Raw genomic sequence first — 22,335 nt, 5'->3', positions numbered from 1 at the left:
TGTTCCTGCTGGCGTATCGTTCAGCGAAGCACGAGACAACTGGTTACACGCCAGCACAGATTATTTTCGGATCTGATCTGCGACTCCCTGCTGATCTTAAGTTTGGTACGAATCCTACAGCTGTAAGAAATGATGGAGATTATTGTTCTGCCTTAAAGGAAGAAATGAATGAATTGCATCTAATGGTAAGACAGCATACGCATCTGATGAGCAATAAGATGAAGGACCGGTTCGATCAAGCGGCAAATTCAAAAGGTTTTGAAGAAGGTGATCTGGTCCTGTTGTACAATCCACTTCGAAAGAAAGGCTTGTCCCCGAAATTGCAGACAGCCTGGGAAGGACCCTATATGGTGATGAAACGACTTAATGACGTGGTATACCGCATACAAAGAAATGGGAAAGCACGATGTAAAATGAAAGTAGTACATTTGGAGAGGCTCGCCCCATTTGGTTCAAGAGGATTTGTGCCTAATCGGGACGATTAGGCTTTAGTGGAGGGCAGTGTTACAAAAAGTAGTATTAAGTTGTATTTGTATTACTATATGCATCCCTGATTATGAACAATAGCTGTAGGTATATGGAATAGCATTTGTCTTGTTGTAGACATCTGGCGCCACACTGTCTGCTCGTCTAGTTAAACAATTGCTGAGTCTGGCGCCGCGACTGTCTGCTTGCGTCTGGCGCCGTATAGCCGTATGTTCTGGTAATTTCCAGACGCGATATTCTAGAAGGACACGTCGGCATCAGCGAGAAGTGCGTGGCTATAGCCGTATGTTCTGGTAATTTCCAGACGCGATATTCTAGAAGGACACGTCGGCATCAGCGAGAAGTGCGTGGCTATATAAGCCGTGGCAGCGCCAACGTAATAAATCAGTGCTAAGAGTAAACTGTTATAGTGTAGACGAGGTGTAAAATAAAGAGTTGTTGAATTGAATTAAACAGTTTTTGGTTTTATTCGTCAATCCAGAGATACGAACCTAGCAAAGTAAACTAGCAAGGAGTAAATTCGCAACAATAGCTTACACCAATTAAAAAAAACGGTTTTGCGAGCAGTTACTCGATTACATTTTTTTAATTATTGTAGCAGACCGATTACATATTATTTTTACTGAGTTATCGATTTCATAAAAATTTATTACTGTACCTTATAATTATACAATTTTATTTATATGTTTTTTTTTTTCACAAAAAGCTTTAAAAAAACTACAAATTAATTTTAACACAATTATATTTAATAAGGAAAATAGGTTTATTTTTTGAGAAAAGTGAATGCAACTCTGGATAGGAAAAACATGTGATATGGAACCCTGACCTCGTATTTCACAAGATTTCGTAGCTTATTATTAAAAACATACATTTCACAAAACGTAATAACATTTTTTTATAAAACGTTTTAATTTTTAGTTATACACCGAGTAGGTATAGTTTGTAGTAATAGAGTAAGAGCATAAAATTATTAGTGAAAGAAATAAAATGGATTCACAAAAAACACAACAAAACGCATGGGGCATAACTTCAACCAAACCAACAGAAACAATGAGCTTCGCTGAAATAATGTCTGAAGAATATGCACATCGTGTACACAATCAAGAACAAAAACGTTTTGAAGAACGTTTATTACAACAGTCGAAGCAAGAATCCTCTGATGCAGATATAGCTTCGTCGATAAATACTCAATCTCAACTTTACTCTACAATTGCAAATGGGCCCCCAACAATAAACCAAGAAAAACTATCCCAAGATGGTGAGTGGGAAGATTATTCTGCATTATTGGCTGCTTCACAAGAAGACACCATAGGATGTGATTCTGACGCCGTTATAGCTCAAATGCTCCAATCGCAATTCGATCATGAATATAATGAAGAATTGCGACGTATTGAGAATAAGCGGAACAAGGATAGTAAAGTGACGGTAACATTGGATAAGTTTCGTCGAAATGGGGATTTAGAATTCTTAAATGATTCCGATGACTCTTTGGAACTTGACGATGAAGCAAGTGGACATAAGCGGGATTGGGATCGTTTTGAAACGAACGAGAAAATATTAGACGCAATACCAAAATGTGGATTTAAAGTGGACAAAGAGGGCGAAATGATAACCAAACATGATCCTCAATTGTGTGGAGTTCGTAATGCTTGTAGAGTTATGTCATTTCCTCCTGAGTTTCCAACGGGGGATGGCGCAGGATTTGACATGAAACTTTCCAATCAAGTAAGAGAGTCGTAAATCCGTTTTCAATTAATTCAGTACATATATACATTTTTTTTTATAGGTTTTTAACCAACTGAAGACATATTCCCGACGAGGTAATAAGAAAAATAAAATGCACGATCGCAAAGCTAACGTGGCCACAGCAGAAATGGGTGTCGACGCACCTACTCGCCTGTTACTCTACAAATTAATAAATAATCAAATATTGGAGCAAATAAACGGTATTATATCAACAGGCAAAGAAGCAGTGATATTACATGCAAATTCTGATCCCACCTATGCAGATAATGCAAGCGGCAGTGGTGGAACAATATGCTCCCCACATTTGTTACCAAAAGAGTGTGCTATAAAAATTTTTAAAACCACATTAAATGAATTTAAGCAACGAGATAGATATATAAAGGATGATTACCGTTTTAAGGATCGTTTTAGCAAACAAAATAATCGAGTTATTATAAATATGTGGGCAGAAAAGGAAATGCATAATATAATGCGAATGCAAAGTGTCGGTATTAATTGCCCAGACGTGGTCATTTTGAAGAAACATGTTTTAGTAATGTCTTTCATTGGCGACAATCATAATGCCGCCCCAAAACTTAAGGATGCACGCTTAAGTCAATCTGAACTATCTATTGCCTACGAAGAAATCGTTGCAACTATGTACAAGTTATATAACGAAGCAAAGTTAATACATGCCGATCTGAGCGAATACAATATTCTTTGGTACGATGACAAATGTTGGATTATAGACGTAGCACAGTCAGTTGAACCGGAACACCCAAGTGCTTTAGAATTTCTAATGCGCGATTGTGGTAATATAATAAATGTAAGTTTACCATTTTTATATACTTTCTTATATATTCTGTCGTGCATACTATTATTTGGTAATTATACATATGTGTTTTCAATTTTTGTTTAGTTCTTCGAAAAACGCGGCTTGCCAAATATTTATACGAAGGAACAACTTTTTGAATATATTACATCGCTAAATGCCGAGACACATAATGCTGCCATGTTAGAACGTATTCATACACGTGGTGCCTCGATAGCTCAGGCCACAGCTCCTTCCCAAGAACTCTGTCCAGATGAACTGAAACCTCTTGCTTATCCATTCGACTTAGCTTGGGAAAAATCGCAACGCGAGCGGCAACAACAAACATCAAAAGAATGTGAAAGTGAATCGTGTAATTCAAATGTCGATAAAGCTGCTTGTGCGTTTGAAGTTTTAAAGATAAACACTATTAGTGTAGAACAAGCCAATAAGTTGTAAAAGTATGTAGCGCACAAGAAACAATAGTGTTTATGAGAAAAAAAGCCGTATCTAGTAGAGTTCTTTATAAAAGAAGATAATAATATGTGAATTAACTTATCTCAGATGAATATTAGAAATACAGAAACTTCTTATTTTTTTCGATTTAACAAAACAGAGTTCTAGTTTTTGAGAAAAGCATAAAAGTTTGTCAACTGGAACAAATGTTTAAAGTTGCAGAAAGTAAACAATAAAATGAGATCTATATACTATGCAAAAAATTTATTTAATTTCAATTGTTTGCTAATTTTGGTAAATTTTCAATATTCAGAGAGTTAGTTACATTTAGTTAATTCAGTTATTGTTGGTCACATGGAAATCAAGAAGAAACAAAAGCAAAAATTATTTTTTACATTAAATGATGTATAACTGTAGTCGTTAACAAAAATGTGAAAAACTGTTTCATTAATTTTTTCGTGTAGTCGTTCTTGATTAAAGTGCTTGTCCTATATAAATCGAATAAATTCATTATCACATACACTTTCGAAATCCTTAATGCATTGGCACTGGCACTGTTGGCATTGTTTCGTACACGTTCATTAATATTTATTCTCGTCTCCTGGTCATTGTTACTTGAGTAGAATTACTTAATTGATCAACTCTCTTGGAGGTGGAACATTTGGAATTCGACCCGGCGTAAAAGTGTCAGCTTTGAACGCTTCAATGTCTTCTGATGTAAGATCCTCCAATTTGCTGTAGACAGAGCTACTAACCACTGGCGATTGTAAGAGAGGCAACGCAGAGTTATTTACTCCCATTGGTTGTGCAAACGCTGCATTCTGATTTGTCATTTGCTGCGATTGAATATTTTGTTGGAAAAACCCTGGTGGTGGTTGCACCGTTGTTGAGCTTTGGTTTGTTTGTGAAAACATATTTGGAGGAGTTTGTTGTTGTTGTTGTATAGCTTGGGCGAATATGTTTTGTGGGTTTTTAAACATCCCATTTGTATCCGTTGTAGAGACCGGTTGCGTAAACAAATTATTAGGATTATTCCCAGGCGTACTTGCAGCTATTTGACCAAACATTCCTCCTGAGCTCTGTTGTGCAAAAACATTTTGTTGTCCAAAAACAGAAGATGTTTGAGGCTTATTAGCCTGATACATTGGGAATCCGGATGCTGATTGTGTTTGCTGTGATTGCATGGCTTGCGCAAAAACATTTGTTCCATTGTGTTGTTGCTGCTGCTGCTGCTGAATACTTTGATTAAACAAATTTCCTCCTGTTGCTGTTTGAGTTGGATTTTGTTGTCCAAATAGAGATCCTGATTGTGGTTGTTGTGCATGTTGAGCAAATAATCCAATATTGGCTGCAGGTTGCGATTGTTGCTGTTGTGACGCTGTTTGAGCAAACACATTACCAGTTGGTTGTGGTGTTTGTCCGAAAAGTCCACCAATAATTCCGTTATTTGTTTGAGTTTGCCCGAATAAACTTCCTTGTGTGCCCCCACCTCCAAACACAGAGGCAGGTTTTTGTAACTGTTGTGAAAAAATCGAAGACTGCTGGTTTTGCGAACTGAAGGCTAAACCACCTCCACCAAAAATACTTCCACCCTGCGCAGGAGCTTGTCCGACAGTAGTAGTAGAATTATTGCCAAAAGCTCCACCGAAATTACTATTTCCACTTAAAGGCTTGTTGAATATTGAGGTGGTATCATTGACAACATTACCTCCAAGTCCGAAAGGGTTATTAACATTACTTTTAGTTAATCCTCCGTTAGCGTTACCATCAGCAGGTGCATCGTAAAGACGGCAAATAACATCTATAACAGCTGGAGATAATTGCAACATAGTTTTCATTTTATTATTTGCTTCCATCGCTTCCTTGGTGAAATGCTGGACATATTGGTCCACACAGTTCTTTTGTTTTGCTTCATAACATAGCCAACGAATCTCTTCGAAGGATTGATCTTCTATAAAACTTGGAATACAGGGTTTATCTTTAAAGGGTCCAAAACAAGATATTGGCCATTGCTTCCCATTAATTGCAGCTTCTAAATCGGTTTTAACAAGTTGTCTAGATAATGGGAAATATTTTACATTTATAATACACATAAATACAACGAAATTTAAATTTTAATTTATTGAATTGTATTCCTACTTGATGTCCAAATGTTCATTATTGCATTTAGTCCCAAATCTGCAACTACCTTGAAGAAAAAACCTACAAAGAACCATTCTTTTAACTTTAAATTCCGTCTGCTATTTAATTTATATTTGTTATGATTTTGGGTTTGTCAGTTGACTACATTGTATAATCGGAAAATCGATAATAAATATCGAACTGTTAGTGGACAATTTCATTTTATTTGCTATTACCAGATTTTAGAAAAATCTTCTTTCTACATGTTATGGTAATAGAAATTCTTTAAAATTCCTTAAATTTTTTCAATAAATTTCTTAATAATTGATAAAAATAAAGTTGGTGTCTGATAATGTACTAATGAATCCTCAACGTCCCTTTTTTTGCTTTCAAAATATCGAGTGTAATCGACTTTTTGTACACAATACCTATTTGTTTATGTTTTCAAAATATTTGTGTTTACAGAAAAAGTTGAATGATTTCCACTTATAAGGATTTTCACCGCTGCAAAGTAATTGATTGCAAGCAGGGTGCGGTGCGAGCAGTACGCTATAATGGTTGGTTGAACCTGTAAATAATACTTTCATCGATAAAGCGTTTTTTTTTTTGGAAATTGCAGTTGACGGTTCATATGTCTTAAGTTGCGGATCAGATAAAAAGATCAAACTGTGGAATCCTAAAACAGGGTTACTACTTAAAACATATGGTGGTCACGCAGATGAGGTTACAGATGCCTCAGGCAGTTGCGACAGTTGTTATATCGTTTCATCAAGTCTTGACAAAAGTATAATCTATTGGGATGTATCCACCGGTGTACCAGTACGTCGGTTGCGAGGTCACGCTGGCGGAGTAAGATGTGTCTGTTTTAATGAGGACTCTTCCATTGCAATATCCGGTGGACGTGATAATGCGGTTTTCTGTTGGGACATACGAACACGACGATTAGAACCCGTTCAAGTTATGAAAGATGCACGAGATTGTATTACAACAGTTCAAACTAATGAACACAAAATAATAACATCATCTTTGGATGGATGTATCCGTCAATATGACATACGTGTAGGTGAATTAGTGTGTGATAAAATCGGGGAGCCCATAACATTCTTAAAACTGACCCGTGACGAACAATGTATCGTAGCGGCATGTCAAGATAGCACAGTTCGTCTTATCGACTGCGATACTGGTAGTCTTTTGTCCGAATATAAAGGTCACAAGGCAGAAGATTTTCATATAGAATGTGGTATTATGGCTAATGATGCTCACATTGTCTCAGGCACTAGCGAAGGATGTGCAGTAGTTTGGGATCTGCTTGATGGAAAAATCTTACAACGCATTCAATTGAGTAGGTATTTTTAAATTTTTTATATATTGACGAAAACTAAAGTATTTTTGATTTAGGTGAAAATGGAGGAGTTGTTAATTCACTGAACACACACCCCAAAGAAAATGAAATTGTTTTAACGCGACGTCGGGATTTATATGTCTACAATACAGATGTCAATGAAGACGATATCGATAATGCAACCACATAACACCATATTTACTGCTTTCCCATTTTATATATTGTGTTTTTTTGACTTGATGGTAAAGAGATAATAAAATCAACATACTATTTAAATTGTGTTAATAATATGTTTTGAATTTATTTTCGCTTATAAGCTAACAGAAAATACTTAAACAATTTTTTTCTATTATTTATGTATGTTGTACTGAAATTAATTCATTTGTAATTTTCCATTAATACCCCAATATTTTCCTGAATATATGATTGGATATCCCGTTGTTCATTTATTGAGTTTTCTACTGCACCTACTTCACATTTTAAGTTTTCTGTTTGAGCCTCTAGATCATCACATTCCCTAAAATAAGATATGTGGTTAAATGTTATAAAATATATATGCTTTTTACATCTTACTTGGTTTTAGACATTATTAATGTGTGAAGTTTTTGTTTTTCCTCATCAAATTGATGTTGTTGGAGTTTAATTTTTTCCTGCAAGCATTCTAAAGTTTTTTCGTGTTGAATGTTGGTTTGCGTTAGTTGCACTGTTTCTTTTTCACAACTTGCAACCTTTGTTTCAGCAGTTAAAAGATTATTTACAGATTTGTTAAAACTGTCTACAAAATCTGACGACAAGATATCTTTAGCAGACTCAACTAGTTTTAGTATCTCCTGTAGTCTGTTGTTGTCCGAAATATGCGTTTTTAGATTGCTTTCGGCATTTCGAGTCTGATTTTCGTATTCAGTTATTTGTTCTTGGATTTTATTTAATTGTCTGTAAATTATATAAATTTAATTGATATTATTACCTATATTATCTTTACATATTCCATTATTACATTTGTAATTCTTGTCCTTCTTTTTCAGGAACAATAAGACGTTTCAGATTTCGTACTTTTCCTTTGAGTTCGTCTATTTCTGTTTTTAGGTCCTTTACAGCAATAGTTATTTGTTGCGATTCACTCTCGCGTCGACTTAATTCAGAAGTAACTGATTTTAATTGATTCTTATGCAGCGGAATTTGATTGGAAAGAAAGGCTAGCTCTTCGTGCATCTAAAAATATTGCCATTACCATTAGACTATATTTGGAATGATTATTTACCTTTTCTGCCTTGTTCTGTCTTTTCCGATTATCTTCAATTGTATGCTTAATTTTGTCCACCAATTCCTGCCGTTCTGCTAATCTATCATTAGCCATTTTAAAAACATCGGTTTTAAACATATTCATATAATAAAGGTAATTCAGAAGAATTCCCAACATATGTGAGGTCTTTTTCGTAGCTTCAAATTAATGAAGAAAAAAGAAATAAATAATTGCATTATCATAAGTTTAAATTATTGCCTTACAAGGTTTGAGCAAGTCATAATATGTGAACGTAAATGATTTATCGCTAATTTTATAAATATGGTCAATGTGCCGTACTAATTTTATTAAGAATATCCTCTTCTCTCTTGACCCTTCTTCAGAGCATGGTATTTCGACTCGATATCCAAACATCCTTAAATAGCTTACCAGTACTTTAGTAAGCCATTTTTCCGATGGATTCGCCAAATCTGATTCTACCATTTTACATTCAGCACACAACTCATTCCAACTGTCGAGATATTCTTTTGATAGCATTTTGTTTCTTTAATAAAAATTGATTTCAATGAAATAATTTAATAATATATTCGAACAAGCGGGAAAATAATTTGATACCACTTTTTAAATTTTGTAATTCAGAGAAAAGTAAACAATGGAACACAATACAAAGAGCACCATATGATTTAAAATTGACACGGTAACATAATGAACAGCTGTCGTTATATGATGAAAAAAAAATAAAATATCTGTAAATTTTTTTACAATGAAATGAATTAATCATTTTTAAATATCCTTCTTTCAAATAAACAATAATAAAAACTTGTTCAAATTTAAAAATTGGCAAGAATAAATTGTCAACTTTGGCTAATTTACTATCGATTATTTCTGTCTGTAAATGACAATTGCGAGCTATCGAAAATTCCTATCTCAAATTGGTGTCATGATTGTGAGCAATACCAAAAATACCAGTGGATTCTCCAAGATTAGTTTTGACGTCTAGCATAGGCTTGGCTTGAGAATAACTCCCGAAAAAGTGACATAGTTCCTTTAGGATACAGAAGAGTCTGGTATCATTTTCAAAGCAAGCTGAATGTACATACATATCTTGCACAATGTTACTATACTACATATATCACATTTTCTAAAGGATTTCGAATGCTTTTCCTTCCATTATTTCATGGCTGTTTATAATACTTTTTAACACCATGAAGGCACAATATTTAAATATATACGACTTTTTTTCAGTTTTGTTTCCCGGTTTTACAATGTGCAAAATTTATTAGCTGATTTCACTAAAACTAATTTGTAGATAACTTATAGATGAATGATTTTATATTTCCATCGCTTGTTTTTGTAAATGCGCTTTCAGTTGCTGAATGAAATCATCCTCTACATTGTCATCATCCCAATTATCTTCCCACACGTTCACTTCATCTTGATCATCATCCGCAATATTGAAATCTGCAAATATTTGATATATTTAGCTAGTAATTTTAAGGGGCTTAAGGCACTAACCTTCAATAGGGAATTCCTCAAATTCGTCATCTTCTTCCAAAAGACCTAAATCGGCTTTGGCATTTTTATCTTTCTCCTTGTCTTTATCTGATGACATTTTTTAGAAAATACCTTGTAAAAATAAAACCAGACCAATCACAAATTGTTACAGTTCCCACGAATAATTCAATGCGTTCTTTGCAGAAAAACAATGCCGAGTCATCTGTCAAATATATAACGAGTGAAATGTAACGATTAATAAATACGAATACTTGATAATGCCAGATGTATTTAACGAAAAATTTAATTTCTAATATTTTTGTACACCGATACGTGATAATTGTAAGTGTGTAATTGATGGCAACATTTTTTTTGGTTTAAAAATAAACATAAAACTAGTTCAATTCATAATGAAATAATTTTAGTTCTAAAATATTTTCTGTAATGTTGCAAATATTTGTATACTGTTATTAGTGATGAGAAATTTTTTTTGGCGATTTATAGTCGAATATTTTTTCATTTTAAAATATGTATAATACTTCTAATATATGCTATTTGTTTTATATATTATGTTATAGAAGAAGTGATAGTGTTTTTATTTTACTTCAAGCTAAATTAAGTATTTTAATTATATTATTGAAAACATTAGTGAGTCATAGAAAATAATTAAATCGATAGAGGAATTGCTGATATCAAAGTCACAACACTAACATTCCTTTTGTTTTGGTACAGAAATTTTAAGACGTCATTTAATGTTTTGTAAACAATTCGCAAGTGGCTAGGAAAATCGAAATAGAGTTGAAAGCAAAAAATATAAAACGCGAGTTGCAGGTGGCGATTTCATATATGTATATGATGCGAATTTTTATTTGAATATCGGAATCATAGAAATAAAATGCTATCAAGGTATTTAAATGTGTTAGGGACTATCGCTATTTCACTACGTTGTAATGTTGGCTTTCCATATGGAGGTATGCTAAGAAGAGACATTCGCTAGTCCACATTGTGAAAATGCACATACATAATAAACTAAAGTTCCTTTACTATGGTGAAACGTCATAACATGTTTTCATTTAAAAGTTATGATTATTAATGGCAAAAGATATAATCTAACCATAAATACTATTTTCATATCGCGCAATTTTTATTCAAAGTGTTTACAAAAAAGATATTAAAAAAAAGCTATGAGTTACGACGATGTTAACATTAGCAACAAAGCAGTAACGAATAAAACAGAGTATATAACGAAAAAGAGGTGAAGCTCTAAATAGAGCGACGGGAAAAGTTGTTTGTCAACTTGTGGCGTCCCCCATTTTCATCAATAAAAGTGTCACTAGGTTGGTTGATTGTATCAATAATAATTTATAAAGATTTTTGAATTGAATAAAATATAATAGTGCAAATACAATGTCCACTGTGACTCGTAGTGCAAGTGCGAGCCCATCTGTTGGTCATTCTAATAATCAACAAAATCAGCATAACCCAACGGAGAGACAAAATTTTCCCCATTCAGTAGTTGATCCTAATAATTTTCCCCTTAAATCTATAACCGATGTTGTGAATTTTTTTCGGAGATCACTTGAAGCGGGTGCCTCGGCAAATGGAAGTGAACCCGATTTAACATTGCTCTCAATTGTTGCCGGTTATATCGAGCTTTCATTAACTACAGGCGACGCTGCATTAGCTGCGGAACATGCATTATCAAATGCCGCTTCGAATACCACTATATCTTCACCTCCACTTCTTGCAGCTGTTGTTGGCAGTCCTTTATCGTCAGGTATTTTTTTCGCTAATTTTACAATGTAATAATTTTATATACTAAATAGTTTCTTACTTAGCACAAAACTGTGGCATTATCAAAAGCAACAGTGTGCCTTTTCCTGTTGTAACATACGAGCTTGTCTCGAGTTTATACAAGAAATTTCAAAGCATACTCTCTGTTGTTGAAAAACCTAAATCAGCTCAAAATCGTCAAGCAACACGTGAAATCATCAAAAAAGTGTCTGATGTAATATGGCACTCGCTAATAAGAAGCAGTTATAAAGATCGAGCTCATTTACAAAACTTATATAGTTATTTATCGGGCAATAAGTTGGACTGCTTTGGTGTAGCGCTAGCTGTCGTTGCCGGTTGTCAATTGTTAGGGTATCGTGACGTACATCTGGCTATATCTGAAGATCATGCTTGGGTTGTATTTGGCTCTAAGCAAATTGAATGTATCGAAGTGACGTGGCATGGCAAAGGAAGTGAAGATAAACGGGGACAGGACATAACAGCTGGCATAGAATCTGGATCGTGGTTATATCTCAGTGGATTGGCAGTTGTATGTGATAGAGCTATGGAAGTGGCTGCTGTTGTATCAGCTATTAATATATCAATGACAACTAATAGCGATTGTGTTGAAGTGGCAGATATGCAACAAAAACTACTTTGGCTTTTGTATGATATGGGTCATTTAACAAAGTATCCTATGGCATTAGGTAAGTTATTTTCAATTTATTCGAAAGTATACGCATATACGTTAAATTAACCTGCACAAACATACAAAATATCGAATATGTATACATTTTTATGCATACAACGGAAATTAATTTTAGTGTATATTAATCTACGGATAGTAAACAGAAAGTAATAGATATACATACATATATGCATATGTGTAGCTTTATATTATTTGTTAGTGTTTTGCTGCATAGCTATGATGCGTACACTTCATTTTGTATATTAATTTGCGGTTTTTTTGTATGAGCCAACTATTTATAAAACTATTTTATATTCAGGAACACTTGGTGAGTTAGAAGAAATCTCTCCCTCGCCTAAACGCATATCTTGTGAACAACTTTATAAGGAGGCAATACAGTCAGCTCGCAAATTCTACCACAATCATCACGTTTACCCTTACACTTATCAGGTATGAAGAATTATATTAAAATGGCTAACCATTCATGAATTGTATAATCCAGTTAATTTATATACTACATATGTGCCCATGTATTTTAGGGAAATTTTTACAACCGACTTTTGAAATATCGTGATGCGTTTGCTTCGTGGGCCAATGCGGCGGATGTCATACGCCTATATACATACAGTTGTCGCGATGACGAGGAAATATATAAAGAACTTCTGGATATTGCAAATGAGATGATACCACATGTTATGAAGACAGAAAGTTCGGGTCATTCTGCAAGAAGCATTCTACGCGATTCTGAAGTATTTGCAAATTTATTGCGATTCTATGATGGTATTTGTCAGTGGGAGGAAGATAGTTTAACACCAATACTACATATTGGCTGGGCTAAACCACTAGTAAACAATATAACAAAATTCGATTATGACATAAGATCACAAGTAGTAATTAAAGTCCCGGAAGATGAAGAAATTGCATCTACAAAGAAATCAACTGAAGCAACAACTTCCTCATTAAAGGAAGATACTACACCTAACGAGGTGCCGAAAGTGGAAAAGAAACATGTAATTGTGGATGCAAAGAAAGACGAAACAAATAACTGTAATATTAATAATAACAATTTCAAAAAGGAAGAGGTAAGCGTTGGTAGCACTTTTAGTTTACATTTTCGCTGTTAATTTCCAATATAAATTTCAGAAGTCTTCGGGGGATGTGAAAAAAACCGACATTACCGCCACATTAGCAGATCTAACTGCCGCGTGTGGTGAGAAAATTTTAAATCCAGATTTTTTATTACAGGGAGGCGGCGAGCCTTTTGCTGAACAAAAGAAACACTTGGAACAGCGACAGAATGTCTGTAAAAATGATTCAACAAATGGCTTAAAAAATGTTCCGAATAAAGATACTGTTGTCACAAATGTCGTCCAAATGGATATATCAAATACCAATACTAAGTTGTTGCAAGAAAATGAAAAAGAATCATGCACAGAGATAAAAACACACTCACCTACTGATGAGGATCCCTTCGAGTTTATGATGAAACGTCCGGTAATTACACTTTATAGTCAGAAAATGAAGGGTCTGAAAGATCTGTTGTTGGCCGAAAAATTAAACACTCATGCAATTTCGCTGCAAGTTACCGCCCAATCTGTGGCGAGCAAAAAGATACGAGGAATAGATAAGCTCGGTAATCACACGACAACTTCAACGTATGCCACAGCTCATGTACCAGGCAATAATTTGCAATCACTTCATACAAATTATAATGCAGTTTTAAGCGATAGCAATACCAATTCAAATGATAACGGTAGCACTGCTACTACAATTGCTGCTTCACGCCCTAAGCGCTCGCGACGCGAATAAATATTTTGGCAGAGGTAAGCACACTAAAAAATGCTATAAAGAAGCTTCTTCTTCTATATATGTATGTGTATATAGATACTGGCTATGATAGGGTTTTATAAATATTATACCTATTTTTGTACTTTTAATTTTCATAACATTTCCACATGGAGCGAGTCGTGCTGTCGCAAAAACTTTTCCAAATTCTATATAATACATAATGATATGAAAATCATAGAGCATTTATTTGTTGAAATCTTTCGTTGATTATATGTTGTTGAATATTTGTCATCAAGTTTGAAATTGCTCCGGTTTGAGTTTCGATTTTATTACAGCTTTGATAAAGCTCCCAATTCAATTAAATAGATAGATCTTCGGTGCATTTGAACTTCTTTGTAAAATGTTTTTTTTTTTTGAACTTTTTAACACTCTTCATTTGAGATTCTCAATCCCGGATTTCGGAAAGGCGGGTTTTGGAGTAATACTCTTTTTTTTCTGATATACATATAGCAATATTTTCATCTATAGATATGAATAATATACAGGAAAATAGTTTGAACATAGTTGCCACTAACAACAGCAACACCAGAACAAACGTTTTCGACTTAAAAAAGAATAAAAAAGTATTTTCGGAATACGAAATACAAAATAGGGGTATTCTCTTGCTCTTGCAAAACCCGGTGCACGGTGCAAGCATTGCAAATTTACAACGGCACAACAACAAACACACGCAGAAAAATATTTGCAAGGGCTGTGAAATATGTCAGACCAAAACCCGTGTATATTAGCGTGCAATGTCACGCAAAAATAAAATTGCAACCCTGTTGTAGTTGCCATTTTACATAAAGACATATAACGTCGTTAAATTGTTGAGAAAGGTAAATTTCAATTATATTTTATAATTTCTATATAAATTATAAAGTTTTGTTACAGTTTTTTTTTGTTAAAAATGTATGCAGAAGATGTGCCAATTCACAATAGCCATGCACAATAGTCATTTACAATAAATTGACTGAATCAGTCGCTCATATATCACTAGATTCTGCAATGGGTGCTCTCGTGCCCTTGTATATTTCGGTGTAGTATTTTTGCAATCTGCAATCTTGCAAGAGCAAGAGAATACCCCTATTAGGGGTATTCTCTTGCTCTTGCAAAACCCGGTGCACGGTGCAAGCATTGCAAATTTACAACGGCACAACAACAAACACACGCAGAAAAATATTTGCAAGGGCTGTGAAATATGTCAGACCAAAACCCGTGTATATTAGCGTGCAATGTCATGCAAAAATAAAATTGCAACCCTGTTGTAGTTGCCATTTTACATAAAGACATATAACGTCGTTAAATTGTTGAGAAAGGTAAATTTCAATTATATTTTATAATTTCTATATAAATTATAAAGTTTTGTTACAGTTTTTTTTTGTTAAAAATGTATGCAGAAGATGTGCCAATTCACAATAGCCATGCACAATAGTCATTTACAATAAATTGACTGAATCAGTCGCTCATATATCACTAGATTCTGCAATGGGTGCTCTCGTGCCCTTGTATATTTCGGTGTAGTATTTTTGCAATCTGCAATCTTGCAAGAGCAAGAGAATACCCCTAATTATTAATTTTACTGAAGCTGAAATCCTTTAGGAATTTTTTAAAAACCCTCGTGTATCAAACCCGAAAACCTTTCGCGTTTGATAATATAAAATCAATATCGAAATTTTAAATTATACAATTTAATTATAGTTTTCGTAAATTTTTTTTTTTATAGAAAAGTTTTTGCAAGTATGTACGTCCTTTTCATTTATGTCTTCTTTTCAATCTGAAAAAATATCAGTTTAAATAAAGATTCAATACAAGCCATCTTCGATTGGCCAAAACTTGGAGGGTAACAAATCGAACACACTACTAGCATAAATCAAATAGACTGACATAAGGAAATAGGGTTAAAATAGAGAGATGTTGTATCGCTATCCACATACTCTCTTATAATGAATTGATTTGATAAACTTTGTTGTAGCTTTGACATGTAAATTTGAGAGCATAGCTCAGTATACAGAAGTGACGACTAACTTTTTACTACTACTTACCGACCCAAATAGTTAGATCGCCGAAATAGCAGCCTATGGCCGGATAAAATCCGTGTCAATTTTGGCATCTGGTAGAATGTAGGAGAGAAGTGACAAATCGAAGACGGCTAATGTATACACACATATGAATATATGTGCAGCACAAGAGCATTATACTTAATCTATTTTAGTTTAATTGAAAAAACTATTTATTATGTTTTTATAGCAATTAGTTCTATGAAAAAATGGTAATGCCAAAAAGTTGCTTATAAAAATTACAATGAAAGCAATTATTTTAACGAAATATGAAATGCATACAAAAATATACTTGTATAACTTAAAGTATATTAGCTTAGTATTAAGTATATTCTGCAAATTTTATGTTAAAAATGTATGTAAAGATAATGTAGAGAATATACTATTCAATAGTTGCACTTTTCCTGTCTCATGTGATATGCTTTTCTAAAAGCGTTTGTAATCAAACTATAATCATGTATATAAATATATAAGTACACATACACGCACACAATCGCAGTCCTAATAGTATAATATTCTCCAATATACATACATATTGTACAACAGTGTAGCATGATTATACTTTCCCGTTATTTAATTTTCCAATAAACCTCTCACCCAATTTTGTATGTCTGTTGAATTGTTAGTGTCTTTTATGTTATTCTTGTTTTTCAAAATAATATACATATGTATTTTTTAATCACTTAAGACATCCCTATAAACAGGCTTTTAGCTTAGATTTATACTACTTACTTTTACAAAACACTTCAAGTATACCTTAATGCATTCAAGTCTTGTGTATCAGCAAAAAATAATAATAAATAGTCAGACAAAATCACAAGTACTCGGTACACTTAAGGCATGGCTATGAGTTGTCAATAATGATAATAAGAAATGAATTTTAATGAAAGTCTGTGATGAAAGAAACGATTAAAATAATGATGAAAATAAATTTATCCTAATATTAAGTGCATCAAATTCGCAAAGTAATAATGTTAAAATAAAAATGAGTAAAAAAGCTATGTTTAATAGAAAGTTACGTTTTGCAATAATCTACAATACTAACACACATGTTTGTTTAAATATCTACATTAGTAGATTATTAAAGGTATTAAACAATGTACATATACATTTAAATGTTAAATGTTACAAATTACTAAATTATAAAACAAAGAAAAACAAAAACAAAACAATATTAATATTATATTGTGATTTCTCAATTAAATTTAAAACACATTTACCCCGAAAATCTGTATACATTAGGTTGTTTGTTATTTAACAAGTTGATTTTTGTTCTTGCAAACGCGCCCTCAAGTTTCAGTTTTTGTCCTAAGCAATAGAACCATTCTCTGACCAATGAATACAACTTTTAAAATAACCTATTTTTTAGGAGAAACATGAAAATAAATATATAACGATTATTCTGTGAGATTAAAGTTATACGCAGCTAAAGTTATGCTTCAAATGTACTACACTAATATAGTACACCATGTCGTATGAGCAACACATAATTTAACCTATAAATTGCTAGTATGAATGCTCAGTTCAATTCATGCATAACTTTGAATGCGTGTAGTTTTTTTTTTAATTTATTTATGAAAAAATCAATAAGACCTTTTTCGTTGAGCGCAAAATTTTGTATTGAAATTGGAGTATACGATTTTTTTGAAATTTTGGTATTTACTTTTTTTTTAATGGAAAAAAATCCCTTATTGTACACACGGGAAAAGAAATATGATTTTAGTCATGGTTTAAATAGAAAAAAAAAGTTTCTTACAATGAATTCCTGTTTTTAGGGCGAATAAATGTAAATTCAAAGGGAGCTTCATAAAAAAATCAACTTGGGAGATAACATGCAGCCTAGAATACATAATACATACACACTTACATATATAAGTATATGTAAAATTACATAAGTACAATGTTGTAAATTCAACAAAAAAATTAAATTAGTAACTCCTATACATACGTACATACACATTTTATTATAATTCTGTAACACATAAAAACGTATACAATAAATAAGTATTAACAATTTCGGCTTGAAAATGAAAATATACAGTGTGAGGGGGTGTGGGGGGGAAAAATGCTTAATGTGCGTCAAAACTAAAGCACGTAACTTAATATATTACTACCGCACGAAATATATAATTCAGAAAGTTGTCAAAATATTTGTTTCTGTGTTAAAAAGAAGTGCGAATTGAGTTTCAATAACGGTCAAATTTCCAAAAATATTGTTATTTATATTTCACGTTCACTCCAATTTTACTTCTAGCTGCTATGCATTTTTTTTAGAAATATGTATGTATGTATATACAGATATTCCGCGTACTCTAGTTTTGACGCTATATAGTATGCGTAATGTTGAAATATTGATTTCTATACCAAATCTGGCGCTTAAAAACTTGTCGTTACTTTCAACTATAACGACACAATTTTCTTTATAATTGTTCGCTCAAGGCTAATCGAGAAATTAGTATTTAAAATTTATTACTGCTATTCTAAATATGTATGACTTTTACAAGAGTTTCTTTAGAGCAAAAAACATACCATATGCATACATACCACGTAAAAATGCTATAGAAAAATTAATAACTGCAAGCTATAAATATTCAAAATTAGACTTTTCAGTAACCAAAACAGCAAAAATTGAAAAAAAAACACAAATGTGAAATAAAATATAAAAATCGCCAAAAGTAATGAATAGTTTTTTTTTTTATTATTTAATTTTCTTTATTGTTAAAAAATTAATTGAAAGCATATTAGTATGGTTCTTAATATACATACGTACACACATATACTGTTCCCAGTTGCATAAACAATAGCAAATGATACAAATTTCCTATAAAAATCAGTTCTCGTCGAATGTAGTACGCGATGCCGTAAAACGAGGTGATAATCAAAAGCAACAAATACATTTAAAACAATATGTAATATTAGTTTACCATTGCAAGTAGAAACACCCAAAATAGTACTGTACAATTGTTCAACAATATCTGCTCTAAATGTTTAAATTTAAAAAAATAAAATAATGAAATGAAACTGACTCTATTTATTAATATAAATTCAAGGTAAGGTAAGGAAATATCATTCAAGCTTTTGTTTTAACTTTTTTAATCCACAAGCCTTACAAATCCTTTAGTTTTGAACAACTATAATATCGAAGTCGCAATTATAATAAGATAAAATGCGATACAACTGTTAAATCAGCAATGCACAGGTAGGTCAAACCTTTCCTAGTAATTTGTGAGCATTTTTTCAACAACTCTCATGTAAAAAAAATAAAATTATTTACACAATTAATTTAATTTTTTAATGTTTTATTTGTATTTTTTTTTTTTCTATAAATATTTTTTTTTTTTTATACGTATGTAGTAAAATAAATACGACATCCAGAGTTAAGCTTGAAGATATGCCATCTAATCCAAACGAAAATATGCAGATATCTGTAAGGGAAAATAAAAACATATGCATTAATAAACGTAAACAAATATGGATACGAAAAAAATTAGAAAATAATTAAATCAGTGTTTTGGTTAATTATCAAGTGTCCTCAGCAATTATGTTTATGAAGACCGTCATGATTTTATCATCATTGAGAGCAATAACTTAAAAACAAAATTTTTGTTACTCACCTATAATAAAAATTTCAGACAGACGTCTCTCGACCACTTGGCAAACGTTGACTACTCCTAAAAGTGATATAGTGATATTATTAAAACATTTGGTTGAAAAAGCACAATTCTGGACATACTTACATTGTTAATGTAATTACAATGCTCAATTATTTGGATGTTATAGCATAAATTACAAATGTATATTATTATTAAAAAGCAAGAAACAATTTTTTTAGATTTACTTATTTATTTGAAAAGCATCAAGTTAAAAATATTAGAACTTAAAACTTCTTAAAGCTCTTTTTGGAGCCCTGTCCCTTGGTGACTTTGAGAACGTTGAAACGCACCGTCTTCGAGAGTGGACGACATTCGCCAATGGTGACAATATCGCCGGCTTCCACATCCCTAAATAAAAGAAAAATATTGTTTTAATAGTTGATTCCGAAATAATTGTAACAATTATGTTAGTGCATGTAGCATGTCAGTATATTTTATATAGTCAAGTTTTTTCAGCAATTATGTTTATGAAGACCGTCATGATTTTATCATCATTCGCTTTCAGTTGCATTTAGAGATTATTTCTTTTTATATAATTACCTGAAGCATGGTGAGCAATGTACACTCATATTTCTGTGTCTCTTTTCAAAACGGCTGTATTTGCGCACAAAGTGCAAGTAATCACGGCGAATGACAATTGTACGTTGCATCTTGCATTTGCGGACGGCGCCCGTCAGAATGCGTCCACGAATACGAACATTGCCGGTGAATGGACATTTCTTGTCAATGTAGGTACCATCAATAGCCTATATAAACAAATAAAAAACTATTAGTTTTCACAATACAAGATATTTCTTCAAAGTTGCGGACAACATGCAATGCAATGTGGATTAACTTACTTCACGGGGTGTTTTGAAACCCAAGCCAATATCGCGGTAGCGACGGAGAACCTTCTTCTTCGTCACTCCAGGCTTGAGTTTTCTGTTTAGGTTGATGCCAAATTGTTTTTGGAACGCTCTTTCGTTCTTTATTGTTAGTATTTTTTTTGGTTCACAATTATTGTTTAACATCCAGCAGGAACAAAAAACACATTAGGTGGGAGGGTGACATGCAAATAAAAAAGAACACATTACTCTTCTGGTATTTTACCTCAGCAGGAGTTTTAAATCCTAGACCTATATTTCGGTACAATCGTAACTTCTTTTTCGCATTAGGCGATTTCCTTCTGACAACTGGTATAGAAAATTGCTTGCTAAAGGATCGTTCTGTTTGCTGTTGTAACACAATACGATATTGTAAAGCATTAATAAGAATAGAATTATTACACAAAATTTAACACATTTCCAAGTTTTAATAAACGTGTATCAGAAAAATTGACATCCAATAATTGCCAAGTAGAAACCACATGGTGTTCGAATATTTACATTATAACTGCTCCCACTGTCACAATTTTATTAGCAATTCATGATATTACATTCACTTAAAGATTTAGACCATGTACGATTGGATTTTACCTAATTTTCTTGAAATGAAAGCAAAAATTCTAGCACAACACTTCGCGTCTTACCTGATCAGCCATCTTGGTGTAAAAGAAAAGAACGAGAGGAAGTCGCTTCAACGAGTAAGAAGGATAGAGTTTACTCGTTCAAAATGCTCGTTGTGTTTGACAGTTATTGTTCAGGTAAAATAACATCAAAAGTTAAATTACCATATCGTTTCACCCTAAATATCCAAATTTTTTTCTAAAAGTTAATTAATAAATATTTCTAGTAATATCTTATAACAAACAACTTTATTTAAATGATAAATTTAAAAGGAAACTCAAAAGGTTGAGTGGGCTTTAATAGTCACTGTGACAAATAATGATTTTTGATATTTTATTACTTATGTAATCCATCACGGTAGTTTTCTCGACTTATAATTGAAGATTTGTTGAATTTATTAGAAAACTTTATAAACATGAGTGTATTTTTCAGTATCTTTAGTGTAAATATTTTATATTTATATTTCTATTATATTTAAATTTTATATATTTTTTATTTATTAAAATCTTTTTATTGGCAGCCCAACGAAATACTGATAATTACACGTTTACACCAAGTACAGCATAAATAAACCGTTGCTTTATTCACCCCTGTTTCCGGAGCAATTCTCACATATTGAATAAACTGGATGCCGTTAGGAAAAAACTCCTTTCTTTACTATCTTGAGGATATTCCCACGACAGCCGAGTCCCGATTTTTTTATCCGGTGAAGGATAGCCAACTTGGCAGAATTCTGCCACCACAACATCAACTAGCAAGAAGAAGAAAAACATAGAGCAGTTAATATGTGCATTTAATTGGTGGTGGTTGGTCGCTGAAAATAATAAATATAAACAACTGAATTGAAATTTGGACCTTTCTCAAAATCATATTAGTTGGAAAAATGTTTATCCGAACTCCGCTCTTTAGCTACCGGAACATATCAAACCTCAAGTAGCTTACTCTTATCTCTGAGGTTATGTAAATTACTTATCACTCAGTCAATAAACTGTTGTAAATTTTATTATTCATGTACTTCTTATTATTAAATACAACAATGTTCGATGCTATTTGCAATTACATACATGGATTAATTTTAATTCTTTGGTATGTCTTTATTGCTCAAAATGCATATTTACACATATTTAACATTCTTTACTGATTTAGTGAAAAGCGATAATCAAAATAAATAA

At 32.6% G+C, this 22,335-nt stretch overlaps 6 protein-coding genes and 1 long non-coding RNA gene across 8 annotated transcripts; 3 read left to right on the top strand and 4 right to left on the bottom strand.

Annotated features, from left to right (window-relative positions):
- Positions 1–1,306: 1,306 nt before the first annotated feature.
- LOC105233553 (uncharacterized) lies at positions 1,307–18,721 on the top strand. The gene is made up of 9 exons (XM_011215666.4): positions 1,307–2,211; positions 2,273–3,037; positions 3,131–3,477; positions 6,241–6,941; positions 11,069–11,455; positions 11,517–12,158; positions 12,459–12,589; positions 12,679–13,221; positions 13,283–18,721. Exons 1-9 carry the CDS (start codon positions 1,474–1,476, stop codon positions 13,946–13,948), a joined length of 4,920 nt encoding a protein of 1,639 aa, XP_011213968.2. The 5' UTR covers positions 1,307–1,473; the 3' UTR covers positions 13,949–18,721.
- LOC105233547 (uncharacterized) lies at positions 3,728–5,774 on the bottom strand. Its single transcript, XM_011215660.4, has 2 exons — positions 5,618–5,774; positions 3,728–5,533 (listed from the first exon to the last, which is right to left on the bottom strand). Exons 1-2 carry the CDS (start codon positions 5,692–5,694, stop codon positions 4,108–4,110), a joined length of 1,503 nt encoding a protein of 500 aa, XP_011213962.2. The 5' UTR covers positions 5,695–5,774; the 3' UTR covers positions 3,728–4,107.
- Positions 6,001–7,217, top strand: LOC105233551 (WD repeat domain-containing protein 83). Its single transcript, XM_011215663.4, has 3 exons — positions 6,001–6,156; positions 6,219–6,941; positions 6,998–7,217. Exons 1-3 carry the CDS (start codon positions 6,075–6,077, stop codon positions 7,129–7,131), a joined length of 939 nt encoding a protein of 312 aa, XP_011213965.1. The 5' UTR covers positions 6,001–6,074; the 3' UTR covers positions 7,132–7,217.
- Positions 7,218–8,866, bottom strand: LOC105233550 (rho-associated protein kinase 1). Its single transcript, XM_011215662.4, has 5 exons — positions 8,448–8,866; positions 8,203–8,381; positions 7,939–8,153; positions 7,515–7,874; positions 7,218–7,458 (listed from the first exon to the last, which is right to left on the bottom strand). The coding sequence occupies exons 1-5, from the start codon at positions 8,719–8,721 to the stop codon at positions 7,320–7,322; spliced, it is 1,167 nt and encodes a 388-aa protein (XP_011213964.2). The 5' UTR covers positions 8,722–8,866; the 3' UTR covers positions 7,218–7,319.
- On the bottom strand, positions 9,345–9,901 carry LOC105233552 (probable 26S proteasome complex subunit sem1). Its single transcript, XM_011215665.4, has 2 exons — positions 9,700–9,901; positions 9,345–9,645 (listed from the first exon to the last, which is right to left on the bottom strand). The coding sequence occupies exons 1-2, from the start codon at positions 9,794–9,796 to the stop codon at positions 9,515–9,517; spliced, it is 228 nt and encodes a 75-aa protein (XP_011213967.1). The 5' UTR covers positions 9,797–9,901; the 3' UTR covers positions 9,345–9,514.
- Positions 18,722–19,849: 1,128 nt separating the features above from the next.
- Positions 19,850–21,216, bottom strand: LOC105233555 (40S ribosomal protein S11). 2 transcript variants are annotated; one of them, XM_011215668.4, is made up of 4 exons: positions 21,187–21,216; positions 20,519–20,644; positions 20,220–20,425; positions 19,850–20,027 (listed from the first exon to the last, which is right to left on the bottom strand). In XM_011215668.4, the coding sequence occupies exons 1-4, from the start codon at positions 21,196–21,198 to the stop codon at positions 19,904–19,906; spliced, it is 468 nt and encodes a 155-aa protein (XP_011213970.1). In that variant the 5' UTR covers positions 21,199–21,216; the 3' UTR covers positions 19,850–19,903. The 2 variants fall into 2 exon arrangements, with proteins under 2 accessions (XP_011213970.1, XP_011213971.1); XM_011215669.2 differs by lacking the exon at positions 20,519–20,644 and adding an exon at positions 20,769–20,891 and having other exon boundaries at positions 21,187–21,213.
- Positions 21,217–21,312: 96 nt separating this feature from the next.
- LOC125775777 (uncharacterized) lies at positions 21,313–22,169 on the top strand. The gene is made up of 2 exons (XR_007421377.1): positions 21,313–21,447; positions 21,684–22,169. It is a non-coding gene; the product is annotated as an uncharacterized LOC125775777 (long non-coding RNA).
- Positions 22,170–22,335: the final 166 nt, after the last annotated feature.

The sequence above is a fragment of the Bactrocera dorsalis genome, chromosome 1, assembly GCF_023373825.1.
Source record: "Bactrocera dorsalis isolate Fly_Bdor chromosome 1, ASM2337382v1, whole genome shotgun sequence".
NCBI classification, from domain to species: domain Eukaryota; kingdom Metazoa; phylum Arthropoda; class Insecta; order Diptera; family Tephritidae; genus Bactrocera; species Bactrocera dorsalis.
Note: the sequence above shows the minus strand (reverse complement) of the source record. Positions and strands in the feature narration are given on the sequence as shown.